The sequence below is a fragment of the Ochlerotatus camptorhynchus genome, unplaced genomic scaffold (assembly GCF_037179485.1).
Source record: "Ochlerotatus camptorhynchus isolate MF236.1 unplaced genomic scaffold, CSIRO-AGI_Acam_v1.1 ptg000379l, whole genome shotgun sequence".
Lineage (NCBI taxonomy): Eukaryota > Metazoa > Arthropoda > Insecta > Diptera > Culicidae > Ochlerotatus > Ochlerotatus camptorhynchus.
The window spans coordinates 2,489,289-2,506,963 of record NW_027040867.1 but is presented as its reverse complement, the minus strand read 5'-3'; the positions used below and the strand labels follow the sequence as shown (position 1 = coordinate 2,506,963).

The 17,675-nt window shown below is 36.6% G+C and overlaps 1 protein-coding gene across 1 annotated transcript in view; it reads left to right on the top strand.

The window, feature by feature from the left end:
* BicD (protein bicaudal D) overlaps positions 1 to 6,353 on the top strand; it is a 61,441-nt gene extending 55,088 nt beyond the window's left edge. Inside the window, exon 10 of the mRNA XM_065232906.1 lies at positions 2,931 to 6,353. Coding sequence (XP_065088978.1) covers positions 2,931 to 3,069 — 139 coding nt within the window. The 3' untranslated portion in view covers positions 3,070 to 6,353. The remainder of the gene's footprint in view (positions 1 to 2,930) is intronic.
* Positions 6,354 to 17,675: the final 11,322 nt, after the last annotated feature.

Here is a 17,675-nt window from a genome sequence, read left to right as displayed (position 1 = left end):
AGCTTCCAACTGTCCATAACGAGACTGCTCTGAGGAAGTTGATTTCATTAAATTAAATTAATTAATACGAACATGGCTATATTTTTAAGTGCGCAAACATGATTTTCTATGGATCACTTTCTTTAGTTTAAGGTTCACTGCTGAATGTATTATGGATCAATTGCATTATGTTTATGGGTAATTCGTACAATTTCAATGCTCATTCCTTAGAAATTTAGCGGTACATTTTTACAATTGTGTTGCTAAATTTTACATTAAATATGGATCATATTGATGTTTTTTATGGATCATTCACACTTTTTTAAGGATTTTCTCCGAAGTTTTATGGAACATTTGGATGTTTTTTATGGAACGTTTTCCAATATTTTATGGATCATTTATTGGTTTTTATGTTCAAAAGTATGTTTGCCGAAATTCTCCTCTACCCAATTGTGCTTTAGGTTTGCGAATGTAGGTTTCGGTTGGCAAGAAAATGGCCTTACAAACTTTGTTTACAAAATGAAGTTGAGGCCTTTTCAACTGTTGGTCTTAATTTGCATACGACACCTTTATGAAACTCATCAATGTATAGCAAAAAACATAAACGATATCAAAGGCTTGCGTTCATAATGCTGTCGAACGAACTTCAAAATAAATAACCGGTATTGTCGATCCAAAATTAGCATATTTTACAAACAGGGACTGTATTAAAAGTTAATCTGAGTTGGAGCTTGCCGCCATTAATTTAGAATTGGAATCTTCTCTCGCTTCCGCTCTCACCAAGTTTGGGAGCATGGTTACCAATTTGGAATCTGTTGGTTAGGTCTGAAGAAAACATATTTGTTCCAAAAGTCTGATGGTATCTTAGATTTGTGGATAAAGGAGCACAGCTAGAATTAAGGTCATGCTGGAGGTGGCTGTGTTCTCATTCCGGTCCACTCAAAGAATTCTTCAGGTTGGAAAACTTCTCGACTTCCTTGGGAATAGGGTATTATCACCGGTTGGAAACTAACGATTTAAAATTGGCTCACTACTTGACCAGCCTATTGGTCTCAAGTACATCTATAAGTGTGCCCTATTCCAGTCGAAATTCTAGTACTACACTATGTTTGTTTTGATTCGCTATGAAAGTTTGACAGATAAAATAAGGGGTTCGTGGATTTTCCTATGTTTCGAGGGGTGCATCGATTAGCTTGGAACCGAAGATAGTACCAAAGCTGAGCCAAAAAGTTGAGCACGACGAAGAGAATCAATCAAAATCACTTACACCCTACGGGCAGATCAATCGTGATACATTTATTATAATTTAAAAAATTAAATAGATTTTTAGCCATCAAAATAAAATTTAATACATTTTCTCAGTATATTTTTGTTGCATGTAGATCTAAGCGACAGCTCCTACCAATACATGCATGTATGCATGAAAGGATTTATCCTGTTTTGTTGTTCGACTCGTTTGGCAGCATCAGACATCTTCAACGAAACCTGGTGAAACCTACTGGAACCAATGGCAGCATCGGGAATCTCCACCGAAAACGTATAAAGCCTCCTCCCCTGAGAACTCAAGAAAACTCCGTTGAAATTCCCCGAAACCTCCTCTGGCAGCATCAGAAATCGCCACTGAAACCGTGTTCGGTTCGCCAAGAACGGAAGAAAACGCTAATCGAAATTTCCTAAAACCTACATTGGCAACATCTAGAATCGGCTTCAAAATCAGCAGAACCTCGTCAATCGAGAAAGCTAGAAAAAATCATTGAAACTTTCTGGAACTCCCGCATCCAAATCACTGAAATCGTGCAGAACCTCGTCCGCCGAAAACGCATGAAAACTCTGTCGAAGCTCTGTGGAAATTCCGTTGGCAGCATCTTAATTCCTAGTGAAATAGTGCGGAACCTCCTTCGCCGGGAACCCCGTCCGCTGATAAATGCGGACAGTACCTCTTGACCTGTTAATCTAGATATGTCCAGTGTATGCATAAACACAAAAAAAGCTTGTTTGTACACATTTTTGTGAACTGTTAAGCTAACGGTCATTTCAAAACGTAGTCAAAAATTTTGCCATTTTATACCAAATTGAACTGGCATAAACGAATACGCTAAATATAAAATGATTAGCAGAAGAAAAAATCGATGTTATTTTTTCAATCGTCAGAGTAAACACTTTCTGGATAAGCGTTTGCATGAAGTTGCTGTTCCTTTCTTGGATTCAGGCCTACAATTCTACACCTTGTATAGACCAGGTTGGTCTTTGAAGGTCTGATAAGATGCCTTGTGGCCATGCTTGGCATACACAGTTTTGCTCACGAACTGCTCATTTGCTAATAACTTTGCACATAGTTGACGAAACATAGTTCTGTTTGAAGCAGTTGATAGAATAGAGTTTAAGCTTGTTATAGATACCTCATGAGATTTTAATTCTAGTAATAAACTGTATTTGATTTTGCGTTACAAAAATGAAGTGAAAAATTCTCGCTGCACATCTCGGACTTTAAGTGTAAAAATTCATTGGTGTTGAAATGATAAGATTTACCTGCTCTTTGCATGTCTACAGTAGACTATGATAGTAATCTATCAATTACTTTAAAGAAAATAAAATTTCAACAACTGAGTGAAAAGTTATTAACAAATAAGCAGTTGGTGTGTACAACTGTGCATGCCAAGCATGCTTGTGGCGTATTTCAGATAAGAACTAAAACCTATCGTGCGACATATCAAACTTCGGCGGATATGAGGCACAGATCCTCGAGCCATCAAACAACAACATATCAAACTTCATGATTAATCAATACTTGACGAATGGTGGTTTTATTAATGGCCTATCTTCCAGTTCCCAGGGAAGTGGCCAATTCCGAATGATGACTAAAACCTATCGTGGGACATATCAAACTTTCGGGTTCTAATTTTATGCAGGACGTGAGTAATAATTATTTCAAACTTTCCATCTACTTACAGCGAAATGCGTCACGTCCGGCGACCAGCGATGCCAGCTCGAGGTGGCGGCAAGTCGGCTTTCTCGCGCGGGGTCCCCGCCCGCAGCAGCAACCAAAATCCGAACAACAGCAGCAACAATCCGAACCAAGCATTCTTCTAACATAAGGTTAGCGTACAGCGTAAGATCCTAGCCTTTCTTTACACTCTGCTGAAGCTGTAAGGATCCAACTCTCCGTCCTCAGCCTTCCCGGCGGGGAACATCGTCCAACTTTTTTTGAGTTTCATCACTAAAGGACGTTTCTTTTTTCTGTTTTGTTTACTCCTCTTCTGCGTGGTTTCCTTTTGAAGAAGGAAGCCACCACGGTTTGGGGATACGAATCCTTCCATCCAATCAAAATGGGTTTTTCTCGTTTTCCTAGTATGCTCTGTATTGTTTACCGCAGTACATCCAAGGTGGGTGCTGTCTCACCTGTTCTTTTTTTTTTGTACTATACACAGGTCGAATGAACTACTGTAGTAAGCCAGACTAAATGTGCGAATGTGTGAAGAAGCATATATTTTTTAATAATACTGTAGGATAAACGTCGAGTTGCGGGAAAAAAAAAATATCGGGGTCTTCCCGAGAGAAGAAAGTGCATACTTGAAGTAAGGCGAATGTGTGAAAGTATATCGTTAATTTATTTTGATAAGATTATAATATATTACTACTCGAAACAGTGGCTAACAATATTCAAACCGTTTACTATTGCTATTTGTTTAGGGATACAAAAGGGGAAGATTGAACACTGTCTTCAGCAAACAGAAGATACGCAAGCTGTGCGCGAAACGATGAACAAGATGCAAACTTTTTAATTCACTCGTCGCTTCCCTTGAGGAGATCACGAGGTAGATTTAGTCAACGAGAAAAACTAATATTTACTTACAGACAAACATGCATATTATTATTGTCAAACAATGATGTTATTGATGAGATTGGAAAATTGTAGATATTTATTTTGAAGAACGTTTTTTTTTTCGTTTGTATTCATGTGCAATAAAGTTGATCATTTTTTACATTTATGGTTTCCGTTTGGTTTGTCATTCATGTTTCATGGTAAAATTATCGATGATTGAAAATCAACACTGCATGGGCGAAGAGTGATAACATTCTCAGATCCTATTTTACAATTGGACCAAATCTATTTTAGAATCTAGAACAGTGACTAAAATTAACAGAAATATTTGCTCCGTTCGTACTTTTTCGGAAACAATTTTTTATGCCAGCAGCGTCACATGGGAACATCACGCTGCTCACATTTTTTCGTCTAGATTAGTTTTGAACGTGGTGTTCCGAACAGTCTGTTCCGTATCTTATGAATGACCTGTGTAAATTTGGTAGCTTTTTAATACACCCTGTGGCAGTTGGTAGTGGTAGCTCATGTAGAATATAATAACTAATAGTGAATCATTATTAGAAGCTTAGATTTGGACTTTGGTAATCGCTGGCCGGCTTCCGGTAGTAAAGAGAGCCGCATCAAATTAGCTTGTTGAAGCAAACTAGGTTTAGCAGTAACATCAAGCATTAAATTGACTATTCCTTGGAATTAAAATGCGCGCTTTTTAGAAGATTTGTTTGCCGATTAGACGATACAACGTGCATGATTTGAATCAGATATTAGAGGAAACAGACATAAACTCTTCTAGATCGAATAATTTTACCAACCCAGTTTAGGTTCGATTTTTGTTATTAATTTCCAGTTGTCATCATCCTATCGACACACTGTTGCCGTATGGAAAAAATATCACAAAAATTTACTGTGACAAAGCGAAAAGCAAACATCACAATTCTGTCCTCACGTTTAGGAAAAGGATATTTTTTTCTATCATGAATCAATGTTAAGTGAAACAAATCAGAAGCGTCCAACAAAATAAACTGACAAAAAAGTAATAAATTCCGATTAAGACCTAGGATAAAAAAAAAAAACAAATTTATTTGTGAACACAATAAGGAAAAGTAACGAAGAAAATCACCGAGCCATTTATTTATTTTAAAAGTTAAGAAGAAATCTGAATTTAAATCTAACTGTACGAAAAAAAAAGACACAGCGAACGAATCTTACAAAACAAAACAACTCCCAAGTAACAGTCCATCAGTTTTCGATTCGCTGGAATACAAAATATAAGATGCCACTAATAAGAATAAATTAATCACCGTCCCTTTTTACGAGATCGAAGTAAAAGTAAAAGCAAACAAAATCGTGAAACATGTGTGTGTAATGTAACAGTTAGTAGAAAATCAATAATCTCATTTATCTGATTGTTTGATAATAACTGTTGATTGTTAACCATAGAAGAAAACGTGTGAAACATTCAGAAAGTTTTTCAGTTAGTTAATTGTTTCGCTTTTTATGAGTGTACCCTGGCGAAGCAGATGCGGCTCTTGCCGAATCGTTCTTATCCAGGGTGCCTCGTTTTCGTTTCGCTTGATACGTTTGTTTTTAATTTTTAACCAGCTTTTACAGTGGCTTGTTATGATCGAATAAAGGTGAGAAAGTTCGAACAAAATGCAAGGAAGGAAGATCGAAAAAAGCAATGTTTTCTTTCCAAGGAACACGTCGTTACCCGACAATTTTCGTTGTAGCGACAAACGTAGTTGATTAACCGAACAAAAACAAATAAACGATAAACTTATTCCATCTGACACAAATGAAACGAAAAAAGTAAAAGTTACTGTCCACCACAAGAGAAATAACCGCATTCTAGAGATTTTAGTAGCCATAGCCAACCAGATAATGTAGATGATAAGTTCGGTCCGGGAGAATATCTGTAGTAAAGAAGCACATTGGCCATTACTAGAACATGTCTCGTCAAATAGAAAACAGTACCCTAGCAGTTTGGGAGTAACAACTAAAAGCAGCGTTAATTGAGATTTGTTCTGTAGATAGCGATTAGCAAACAAACAAGAAACGTGATAACACGACTACTCAACTAGCATCCGTTTCCATTTTTGTCAATCTGTTAATAGTTACAACATTAGCGAGAACACGTTCTACCATACCAGATTCAAACGTAGTAGACTTTATTCATTGTAGTTCACTCCATCGTCCTTGGCCAATTGCGCAGGAAAAGTAATTGAGTTAAGCACGCAAGGAGAATACCTAACCTAATAGACGTTTACAAGTTTTTTCGAGCAGCTAAAACCGCGTTCATTGAAAAAGTTCCAAAACTAAACGCGTACAGAAACAAGATAGCATTGTCCCGGAAAGAGAGCATGAAGCAAGAAATATTCTAAAATACTGACCTTCAGTCTCGAATTGTGTTAAGTTTCTGCATCTATTCCCAGTTTTTAGTGCAATGATCAAGCTTATGAATAGGATTTACATCGCAAGTTTAAGAACATTGTTTTTCGACGAGCTTAGTAGCTAGAGCAATATAAACGTTCGTATTTAATTGAAAAAAAAAGAATGCTAGCTGCTTTGAGTCATTATTTTGCGTTAAAGTCTCTCCCCTAATTCCCAACTGATCAAAAATAGGTGGTTTTGTTTGACGGCACACTTATAAGACAGTCCTTGCGTTCGCAGTTAAGGCAGGATAGTATGTATCATTTGCTAACTTATATTAATTTATTGTATCTCATTGAAAATGAACGTAAAACATAATAAAGAAGTCTATATTGTAAAAGTCTTACACAAAAAAACTATAAGCGAGTCGGCTTGAGTATTATTCTTTTAGAATTGAAAGAAACTGAATTTTTCAAGATAAAATCTAGATCCCTAGTTTCGAGGGAACACATAGGAGTTTTCAACAACCTGGACAATTCTTTTTTGGTGAGCGAACGACTGCGTGTAGTACTTTTTTTTCGCCACGAGCTGTCTTCGGGCGCGGACGCATTTGCATTTTGGTCCGCAAGTAATTTGTATATATATAAATATTTTTTTTTACACTTCGACAACGACGCGTGTGGGTCTCGCTGGCCATTTGTCCCTTATATCGTATCTCGTCGAATATTTACAACATAAGCAGTTATGCCGTGTGGTGTAATATCATGCAGCATCAACGACGACCGCTTTCTATGGAAGTGCGAATTCTGCAACAAAAAATACCATGCTGCTTGTGTCGGAGTACAGCGACAACGGGAGCATTTTATCACGGCATTCATGGTGCCAATGTGTGCTAACTGCCAGCACATTTTACGGAAGGAAGCCGACGTGAGGAAGCTGCTTCATCAACAGGAGCAACTTGTGGAAGCAATCCACTCTCAAACGGACACGAATCACCGCATTGCTGCTGACCTAAAAAAATTCTGCTTAGTATCAGAATTATTCTAATCTAACAACAACAACAACAACAACAACAACAACAACAACAACAACAACAACAACAACAACAACAACAACAACAACAACAACAACAACAACAACAACAACAACAACAACAACAACAACAACAACAACAACAACAACAACAACAACAACAACAACAACAACAACAACAACAACAACAACAACAACAACAACAACAACAACAACAACAACAACAACAACAACAACAACAACAACAACAACAACAACAACAACAACAACAACAACAACAACAACAACAACAACAACAACAACAACAACAACAACAACAACAACAACAACAACAACAACAACAACAACAACAACAACAACAACAACAACAACAACAACAACAACAACAACAACAACAACAACAACAACAACAACAACAACAACAACAACAACAACAACAACAACAACAACAACAACAACAACAACAACAACAACAACAACAACAACAACAACAACAACAACAACAACAACAACAACAACAACAACAACAACAACAACAACAACAACAACAACAACAACAACAACAACAACAACAACAACAACAACAACAACAACAACAACAACAACAACAACAACAACAACAACAACAACAACAACAACAACAACAACAACAACAACAACAACAACAACAACAACAACAACAACAACAACAACAACAACAACAACAACAACAACAACAACAACGGGAATGGAAATATCACATGGACATTACCCCTGGACAAAGAATTATTAGCCGCAGCACGCATACAATTTTCAGGACCACCAAGTAAAGACAGTACACCGAAATTTATAAATTTTCAAAAAGGGGAAACTATTAACCCTTACCGCATAGAAAAACCTGACCCACCACTCCTAGACCCTATGCGCCCGCCTGTCGTAAGGCTTACGGAACAATCTGCAGCCGGCGACAGACGCTTTTTGAAGGCACGCCTGCGGAACCCTAAAATCATGGATACTGTGCGAACCTATCTGTCTTTCCTGCATAACCAACCGCCTTCAGTATGTGTCCGCGGAATAACGAAAACAAGTTCAACTTTAATGCTAGCAGCTGAAGGATTACCAACGGACACACAACTATTGCGTGAAATTTTTCTGGACGTCCACGAAGAACTTGGAATCCCACGCATTGACGCCCTGGCAGACCTGGAATCACACCGTGCATTCTTATCTAGTGAACGCACACAACGACTGCAGCACACACGGGAAGCCGCATATAAATTCTACAGCACCCAAAATTTTCCTCGACATTGACGCACACTTCGGAAGAAACCTCATCAAACGACAACACTCTTCGGACACTTTCAGAAGAAAATGGAAATGTAAGTGTAAATAATAATAATAATGAAAATATTTTATCAACCGACGTACTTCCAACAACTTCTTCACATAAACAGAATGCGACTGAAATTTTGATTTACTGTCAAAATTTCAATCGCATGAAAAGCCCAGCTAAAATGAAGGAAATCTATCAAAATTTATTATGCTCATCCTTCTCGGTCATTCTGGCAACTGAAACAAGCTGGGACGAAAGCGTGAAAAGTGAAGAGATCTTTGGAAATGCCTTTAATGTATTCAGAGACGACAGAAATTTTCATGCAACTCAGAAGAAGTCAGGCGGTGGAGTCCTTATAGCTCTTTCGACCAATTTTAACTCAGAACTCATCATTACACCAAAATTTACAGAATTTTAACATATTTGGGTGAAATCACACACAGCCTGTGAAACGCACGTGTTCGCCTCAGTGTATTTTCCACCAGACCATGCTCATAAAAGCACTTATGAAGCCTTCTTCCAAAGTGCTGAACAAATTCTATCTGAGCTTCTTCCTGAGGTTAAAGTTCACATCTATGGAGACTTTAATCAACGCAATGCTGACTTCATTCTGGACTCTGAAAATAAATGTATCTTACTCTCAGTCGTTGGGGATAATGAAACATTGCAGTTCATTTTTGACAAAACTGCTAATTTAGGACTGAACCAAATTAACCATATCATAACCAACAAAATTGCTATTTGGACTTTTTACTAACGAATATTTATGAAGATTTCTGTGTGACCGAATCACTAAATCCACTGTGGAAAAATGAAGCGTTTCACACAGCAATTGAATATTCTTTATTTGTGCATGAAAACCAAAGACCCAACGACTGCGAATACGAAGAAGTCTTTGAATACAAATTAGCAGACTACGAAAAAATAAAATTTAAATTAAACAGTGTCAATTGGCAATTCATTTTAAGGAATGTAGGAAATGCCAAAATTTTAACAGAAATAATTTCGGAAGAAATTCCTATGAAGAAAAAAAAGACGCAACAGAAACACACAAAATCCAGTCTGGTATAACAGACAAATAAAAAACTTGAAAAATCGGAAGCAAAAAGCACATAAAATTTATAAAAAAACACAATAGTAGTAATAATTTATTAATTTATTTGGATATATGCGATCAACTGAATTTAGCTATCAGTACTGCATTTGAAAAATATAATGCAAAAACAGAACATGAAATAAAGTCCTGTCCAAAGAACTTCTTTAATTACGTAAAAACCAAATTAAAATCTGACAATTTTCCTTCAATGATGCAACTCGACGAAAATGTCGGTGATAGCTCGGAAAAAAAACTGCAATCTATTTGCAATTTTTTTTTCAAGAAATCTAAACGACATTTTCTGAAGAAGATCGCGACCGCGATTATTTTGCATTTTTTTTCCAGAATTTTCAAGGGACATTGGCCTCAATCAACTTCAAGTGCAGGATATTTTGCAGGCTTTAAAAAATTTAGACGCCTCAAAAGGTCCTGGACCTGACGGAATTCCTTCAGTATTTATTAAATGTCTAGCAATGGAACTCACTGCTCCATTGTTCTGGATTTTTAATATGTCCCTGGAATCTGGAACCTTCCCAAAAACATGGAAAAGCTCATCCCTAGTGCCTATCTTTAAATCTGGCCGAAAATCTGACGTACGTAATTATCGTGGTATAGCCATTATCTCTTGCATTCCTAAACTTTTCGAGGCAAATGTCAACGAAAAATTATTTCTCCAAATCAAAAATAGAATTACTGACATGCAACACAGCTTGTTCAAGGGTCGCTCGACCTCGACAAATTTACTTGAATTTATAGACTATTCATTGAATGCCATGGATAATGGAAACCACGTAGAAGCTCTCTATACAGACTTTAGCAAGGCATTTGATCGCATAGACATACCAATGCTACCTTTTAAATTGCAAAAAATATGATTTGAGTCAGGGCTCCTAAAATGGCTTGAATCATATTTAACTAACCGCCAACAAATAATTAAATTCAACGGAAAGAAATCGAGTCCAATTCAAGTCACTTCAGGCGTCCCCCAAGGCTCTCATTTGGGACCTCTTCTTTTTATTCTATACGTAAACGACATTGCTTTCATTCTCAAAAAACTTAAATTGCTTATTTATGCCGACGACATGAAGCTCTTTTTGGAAATAAGAAATGAAGAAGACATCAATATATTCCGGAATGAAATACACATATTCTACATATGGTACATATGGTGCAAATAAAGTCTACTAGAATTGAATGTAAAAAAAATGTAACTTAATATCATTTAGCAGGAAAAGAACAACTTCAAATATTTCAATTGCACTAGGAAATCAAAATGTAGAAAAATGTGAAAGAGTTAGGGATTTAGGAATTATCTTAGACTCTAAACTAACTTTCATAGACCATTACAACACAATTATTCACAGGGCAAATAACATGCTAGGCTTTATCAAGCGCTTTTGCTATAACTTTCCATACACAATTAAAACACTATATATCGCCTATGTGAGGTCAATACTGGAATATTGCAGCATTGTATGGTCTCCTTTTTCAATCATGCACGAAGAAAGATTAGAATCCGTACAAAAACAATTTCTACTATACGCTCTTCGTAAATTAGGTTGGACATCATTTCCTCTTCCATCATATGAAGCACGCTGCAACATACAAACATTAAAAGAGCGTCGTGAATATGCAATGGTTTCATTTGCAAACAATATCGTTTCGCAACGCATTGACTCCACAGAACTTTTATCAAAATTAAATTTCCATGCACCTACTCGGCAACTCCGAAATCGAAATTTATTTGCCATAAAACATCATCGCACAAATTATGCAAAATATGGGCCATTAAACCGCAGGATGGCCTCTTACAATCAATACTGCGAAACCATTGACTTTACAATGTCTCGACATAAACTAAAACAATATTTTTACTCCATAAGGCATTATAACTCATAAAAAAAGGAAAGCTGACACTGCTTAATTTTTATTAAAGAAAAAAATATACTTTTAACCTTTTGTCCAAAGTTGACGAAATAAATAAATAAATTTAAGAAAACAAAACTGTATTCTAATATGTACTAGTCTACGTTGGTTGACGAAATAAATAAATAAAAATAAATAAGTACTAATCTAGCCCAAATTCTGTATTCCTGGCTGGGCACTGTACGACATTGGGTAACTAACCGCAACTAGAAGGAAGTTCCAACCTACCATAAACGTGCTTCTTGCTGTAATCCATTGCTCCAGCATCATCTAACCGTTTTTTGATATATTTCGCTTGGTTTGACGAGGAAATTGGAACCCCGTTCATAGTGACTATGTGACTGGTAACAATAATTTAAAAAAATTTAAAGTTGAAAAAATGTGTTACGAAAATTTACAGACTAACTTCTGTTAACCCCGTGTAATGATGAAAAATAAAAAAAAATCGATTTTATCCAATCTTTACGAATAACAGTCATTTGAATTTTAACCGAGTCAGTAATCCAAAAATCCAGTAAAAATACTAACTCCTGTAAAAAAAATCTAAGTGTGCATACAGAAGCAGCGGAGCTCCACACTCCTCCATCGGAACAGCACCGCAGCTGGGCTGCGAGTGCTATGAAATAAAAAAGACATCGACTTATTACCACTACCTACTTCTCTCCCTCCGCGATCAGAATTCGCCGATTCGGTGTCTCTCGTTGTGTTTTCTGCTGAGACTGAGCAATATTCGATACCGCGAAACATCTCCGCAGTAATGTTTTCTTTTGGCGCAGGAGTTGTGCGGTAATCGAAAGTTAAGAATGTAGCTAAACAATTACTATAACATTCTACCAAATTTTCATGTGCTTAGTCCACTGCAACAGCCGAACGTACGAACGAATAGGGTGACTATAGCGCATTTTAAGAAAACGTCACAAGTTTTTATGGCTGTTTTAAATCAATAATTACGAAGAAACCATAAAGCCTACAAGGTTACTACCAAAGGCACAAATCTAGGGAACTGCATGGAAAATGTTTTGTAGAACAACTAAAATTTTCAACTTAGAAACACTCAAATGTATGAAATTTCACCAGTTTTTTTGGTACTTTCAACAAACTTTTCAATTTTAATGTATGATAACTAACTTTAATCGAGTTCTTTACTAACGAGCATTGATAGCTAAGACTTAAATCTTTCATTTGGTATGTTGAAATCAGAAAACCATTTAAGATTAAAAAAATATAGCTAACCAAAGTTGGCAATACAAAAAAACATAAAATGTTGAATAACTCCCTTAGCAGTCATTTCCGACCCTATGTTTCATGGGGATTTTTTCATAACTTTAGGAGCCCTATCTACCCTGAAAATATGTAAAACCCGGAACCAAACACCCTGTATACTATCTATATGCAATTTTCACACTGCCGTATTCTAACGGAACTATCAATTCTATACTTTCATCTCCTCCATCTATCGTATAAAAATTACCACTTCAGTCTGTTATTTGAAATTAGCATCTTCAACTATGTAAATCATTGACTTCACGCAGAAGTAATACTAAACATATAGTCAAAGTGACTTTTCTTCATTTATTAAGCGATTATTCAACTACGTTCAAATTAATCCACTGAGACATCAATTATATCCTAAAAAATCAAGAAATTAATTAAATAACACTAAAGCTTTGAAAACTTGAAGCAATAAATCATACAAGTTGATAACATGAAAATAAAAATAAAAACGTTCACATATACTGTCATATTACAGAAAATTGGGGCAGTTAGGTTGGTGGCGTGACCAAAATCTCAAAGCCGGGGCATATTTTCTACAGCTCTACGGTCTTCGACAAGGTTGCTCGGTATACAAAACAACAATTTTTTAAGGTTTCTGTTTAGTTCTTTTTCCCACCGCCTGGAATGCACTCGATTTTATCTTTTAAATATACCGTCCTACAATGAAAATAGTTCCATGGTAACCACTACAAACGATATAGCTTACGTTACCGTGACGGATGACTTTCCCAGGGTAAAATATAGTCGCTACATTTATAGTCTGGCGGATAGAATTTCGATCCATCAAAAAGCGGAACCAATTCAATATATTGTAGAACAACAATTGAAAAGGTATTATCAACTTTTATAAACACAACGTTGGTTATTCTTTCTCCGCTAATCGAACGCAAATTACCAGCATCATCGGATAGGGGAAACTTTCCCCAACCTAAAGATGGTGTTAGTTTGCGTTGGCCACCATAATAAACAAATACCATAAACGTACGATAGCCCCAATATTCGAACTTTTCCACAAGTGGTTTGGATGATACCCTAAACACTGCTTCTGTTTTTCTTTTATTTAACGTCGGTCTCTGTTCCGCAACCTAGTGCCAATCACCGACGGACATCGATTGCCATCCATTGACAGCAATCGAATGTGCAGGAAGGCAGCTTCCACACCTACGTAGGATATCGAACCCATGCAAACACACATGGGCCGCGAAGTTTTTGATTTTCAGAGTTTGTTGGAAATGCTATCTAACATGAAGCTTTATATACCGTTCACATTACAGCGTATATCACGTGATATACGCTGTCTTGCAATGAGCACTCATACATCTAGTTTTTACTGGAAATCCTATGTATGAATGCAAATTGCAAGACAACCTATATAACATGATATTAGCCATAGTCTGTACGGGGTATAAGACAAACTTCAAATCTCCGCGTCATCGTACGGGTTAGGTAAAGAAGTGTGCGTTTGACTTTGTAACGTCGCATTAATGACCCTTCGCTCATTTTCAACTTCTATTCAATTTGCATACTGCCGTACTCCAACGGAACTATCTACCTACACTCTTCTAAGACCATTATCTAGCTAATGAATTATCACACTAAAGCTTCATGTTAGATAGCATTTCCAAACAACTCTGAAAATTGCATACCTTCCGTATGAAGTAACATAAAAACATTTTGAATGTAACAACTCAAGGCGGGAGTAGCCGTCAACCAGGGATAGAAATTCTCACTCAGCTGCACGATAAGCATTTCCTCCCTCAAGCTACTTTTCGCTGAGTTGTGAACCGTTCACATTTTCATCTCTCCTTTTTCACCGATAATTCATTATCCTCTCTCATACATAAACCGAAAATATCTCTCTTCAAAAACGAACGAAAATACTTTTTCATCACACATTTGGCTCTGAAAACTACCAAGAGCGAAAAAAAATACCACCCCAAATTGTTCGGTTCCAACCCAATGTGATGTAAACATTTTTTTTTTTTTTTAATTCTTTATTTAAGAGATTTTTAGCCTTAGGCTAGTTCATCTCTAATAAGTGATGTAAACAGTTGAGGCTTGGGAATTCGCCGTTTCTTTTGTTCTTCCGTTGATTAAATGGTTGACGGAGTGTGGCGTCATACCAACAATCAATACGAAACTAACGATTTTAAATTGGCTCACCACTTTAGTAGCCTATTGGTCCCAAGCAAACGATTAACGTACCCTATTCTAGTTGAAATTCTATTACTACACTATGTTTGTTTTGATTCGCTATGAAAGTTTGACAGATAACATCAGGGGTGTGTGGATTTATGCAGAACATGCAGGGGTGAGTGAAATAGCTTGGGACTGCTTGGGACCGTTGTTCTGGTACTGAGTGAGCCAAAAATAACAATGATTTTCTTCGGGACCCAGTGGTCTTAGAGTTACCTCTATGGTCATACTGTGTTATCCATTTAAACAGCGGCAGAACGAAAGGGACAACGATTTCACATAGCCTCACCTGTTTGCATTTCATTGGTTTTAACCAGTCCGGCAGATTTTTTATTTCCTTTTTATACCTTCTGTCAAATCATAAGGATCATCCATAAATGACGATGCAATTTTCTTACCAATTTTAGACCCTCCCCTTCGTAGCGTTTTTTCTATACCTTATGCATGGTCCGTTACAAATGTTGAAACCCCCTCTCCATTACTCCTCAGATTCTACGTAACTTATGGATGAGCCCTAACTGTTGTTTTGGTTCTTAATTTCGGATCATCGTTTGCGTGCGGAAAGTGAATTTTCAGGTGTATGAAAGAAGTGAAAAATCATTATCGGCATCAAGAATTCACTGGAAAAGAAACGATTTATCTGCCGCTCATGCTCTCCGAAAAAAATAAATGGTTGTTGCTTTTCTCGCGAAAACTGCTGTGAGCGTATAATATTCTCTCGCTTCTCACATTCTCTTCTATTTCTCCTAGCAGGTGAAAAATGACGTTTCTCTTCTCAAGTAGGCGAAAATTTCGATCTCTGCCGTCAACAATGCTGATGATGGTACAGCACGCAACAACCACCCTACTGCTTTCTCTCTGAGATGACTACGCATTAAAACACACCATCGACTGGAAATGCTTTCGGCAACGTGGTGCTTTAGGTAGTGATGAAACGTCGTAGTACCACAGACAAACAGACGTAGCACTTCATTGTGTATCTTCGTTCACGCATTTAACGGTTGATTTGAATATTATCAGTTCCGCGAACCAGTGATGGAAAAGTTCGCGAAAACTCACTATGACTCGCGAACTTTTCCCTTGGTGAACTTCGTGAAATATCGCGAACTTTTCCAACACTGCCGCGAACTACTCGCCACAGCGCTGGCATCGGATCACTTTGACGTAATAGAAGGCATAGAAATTGTATAGAACTTTTATGCAATATTGTTTGCGAGTTAGCAAGCAAGCTAAGAGATGTTGTTACTGAGGTCCTACACACAAAAAATTATCGTTACTAAAATTAAAAATACCATGGGTAGAATTAAAAGTTTTCGTTGGTTCTTTTTGGTAGAAAGTCCAAAGCATTCATCATAAAAATGTGTAACCTGTCAAATCAAAAGTTTACGTCCTCGATAAATTTAAAAGTTGAAGCTTTTGAATCAAATTGTAGAACTGTCAAAAGGAAAATCAATGTTTTTAAAATAAAGTAGAAATTGTTTCAGTTCAAAAGGAGTCGTTACAATATATGTTTTTATCTCAAATTTGAAATATTTTCAGATTAATAGTTTTCCAAATTTAAATAAAATTGGGTACTCATATTTACATGATTTATAAAAATAAAAATAATGTTTATTCATATATTTTATAAACAAAAAACAAAATCATACATTGTTAAAATTACCAGAGCAAATTTGGTCCGAACCAGAGCAAATTTTGGTCCGAAACAAAAGAAGGTATTCGGTCCAACCTCAGGTCCACGGCATTTTCGGAATTTTCCTCGTTCAAAATGACGATAAACAAAAGGAAGGCGATGATTACGAAGAGTGCTTATCCCAAAATCACTCCATGGAAATGGCATTCTTGACGACGTCTTCCTGCTGGAGCAACATTGTTCTCCATGAACTGACGATAAGGAATCTACAAAAACAAAAATACAACCTTTGAAATACAAGCCACAACCATTGCATACCACAAAAGTGGAACACTCACCGTAGCAATATCCAGCAGAATGGTGAAGACATTCATAAATGTCATCAGCATCGATTGGAGGTAGTTTTCGTACACTGATTCCACCGTAAAATGCTTTTTTTGCTTTTTACTTCGTCTGGTCCACTCAAATTCAATTTTGGCGGCAAATAAAGTTGGGTTCAGAGCTTCAGTGCTGCCAAAAACTTTGCTATGAACAGGTATTTTTGACAGTTGAACAACTTTTATAAAAACATAATGCACTTTTAAAATCACAAGTCCAAAGTGAAAGAAAAACTTTCAAACCAAAGGTATAACTTTCATTTTGAAAATTTTCACAGTTAAAACAACGAAATTTGGGAAACTTTCATTTTGGAATTGCATTATTTTTATAGCAACAATTTTTGTTTTTTGTGTGTATGTTTTGAGATACTATGTTTTCAAGAAAAACTTTTTCAGAGTTAGGTCTGTTTGTCTGTGCTAGAACAGCCGCAGACAGTATATGAGCAAAGTCAGGCGCACATTTTTTGCCTGTAAAGTTGAAGATATACTTCAAATCTCCGCGTACATCGTACAGTGTGCGTTTGACATGTACCGTCGCGTTAATGGCCCTCCGCTCATTTTCAATTTCTATTCGATTTTCAAACTGCCGCACTCTAACTACTATCTACCTACCCTCTTCTAAGACCATTCTCTAGCTTATAAATTATCACACTAAAGCT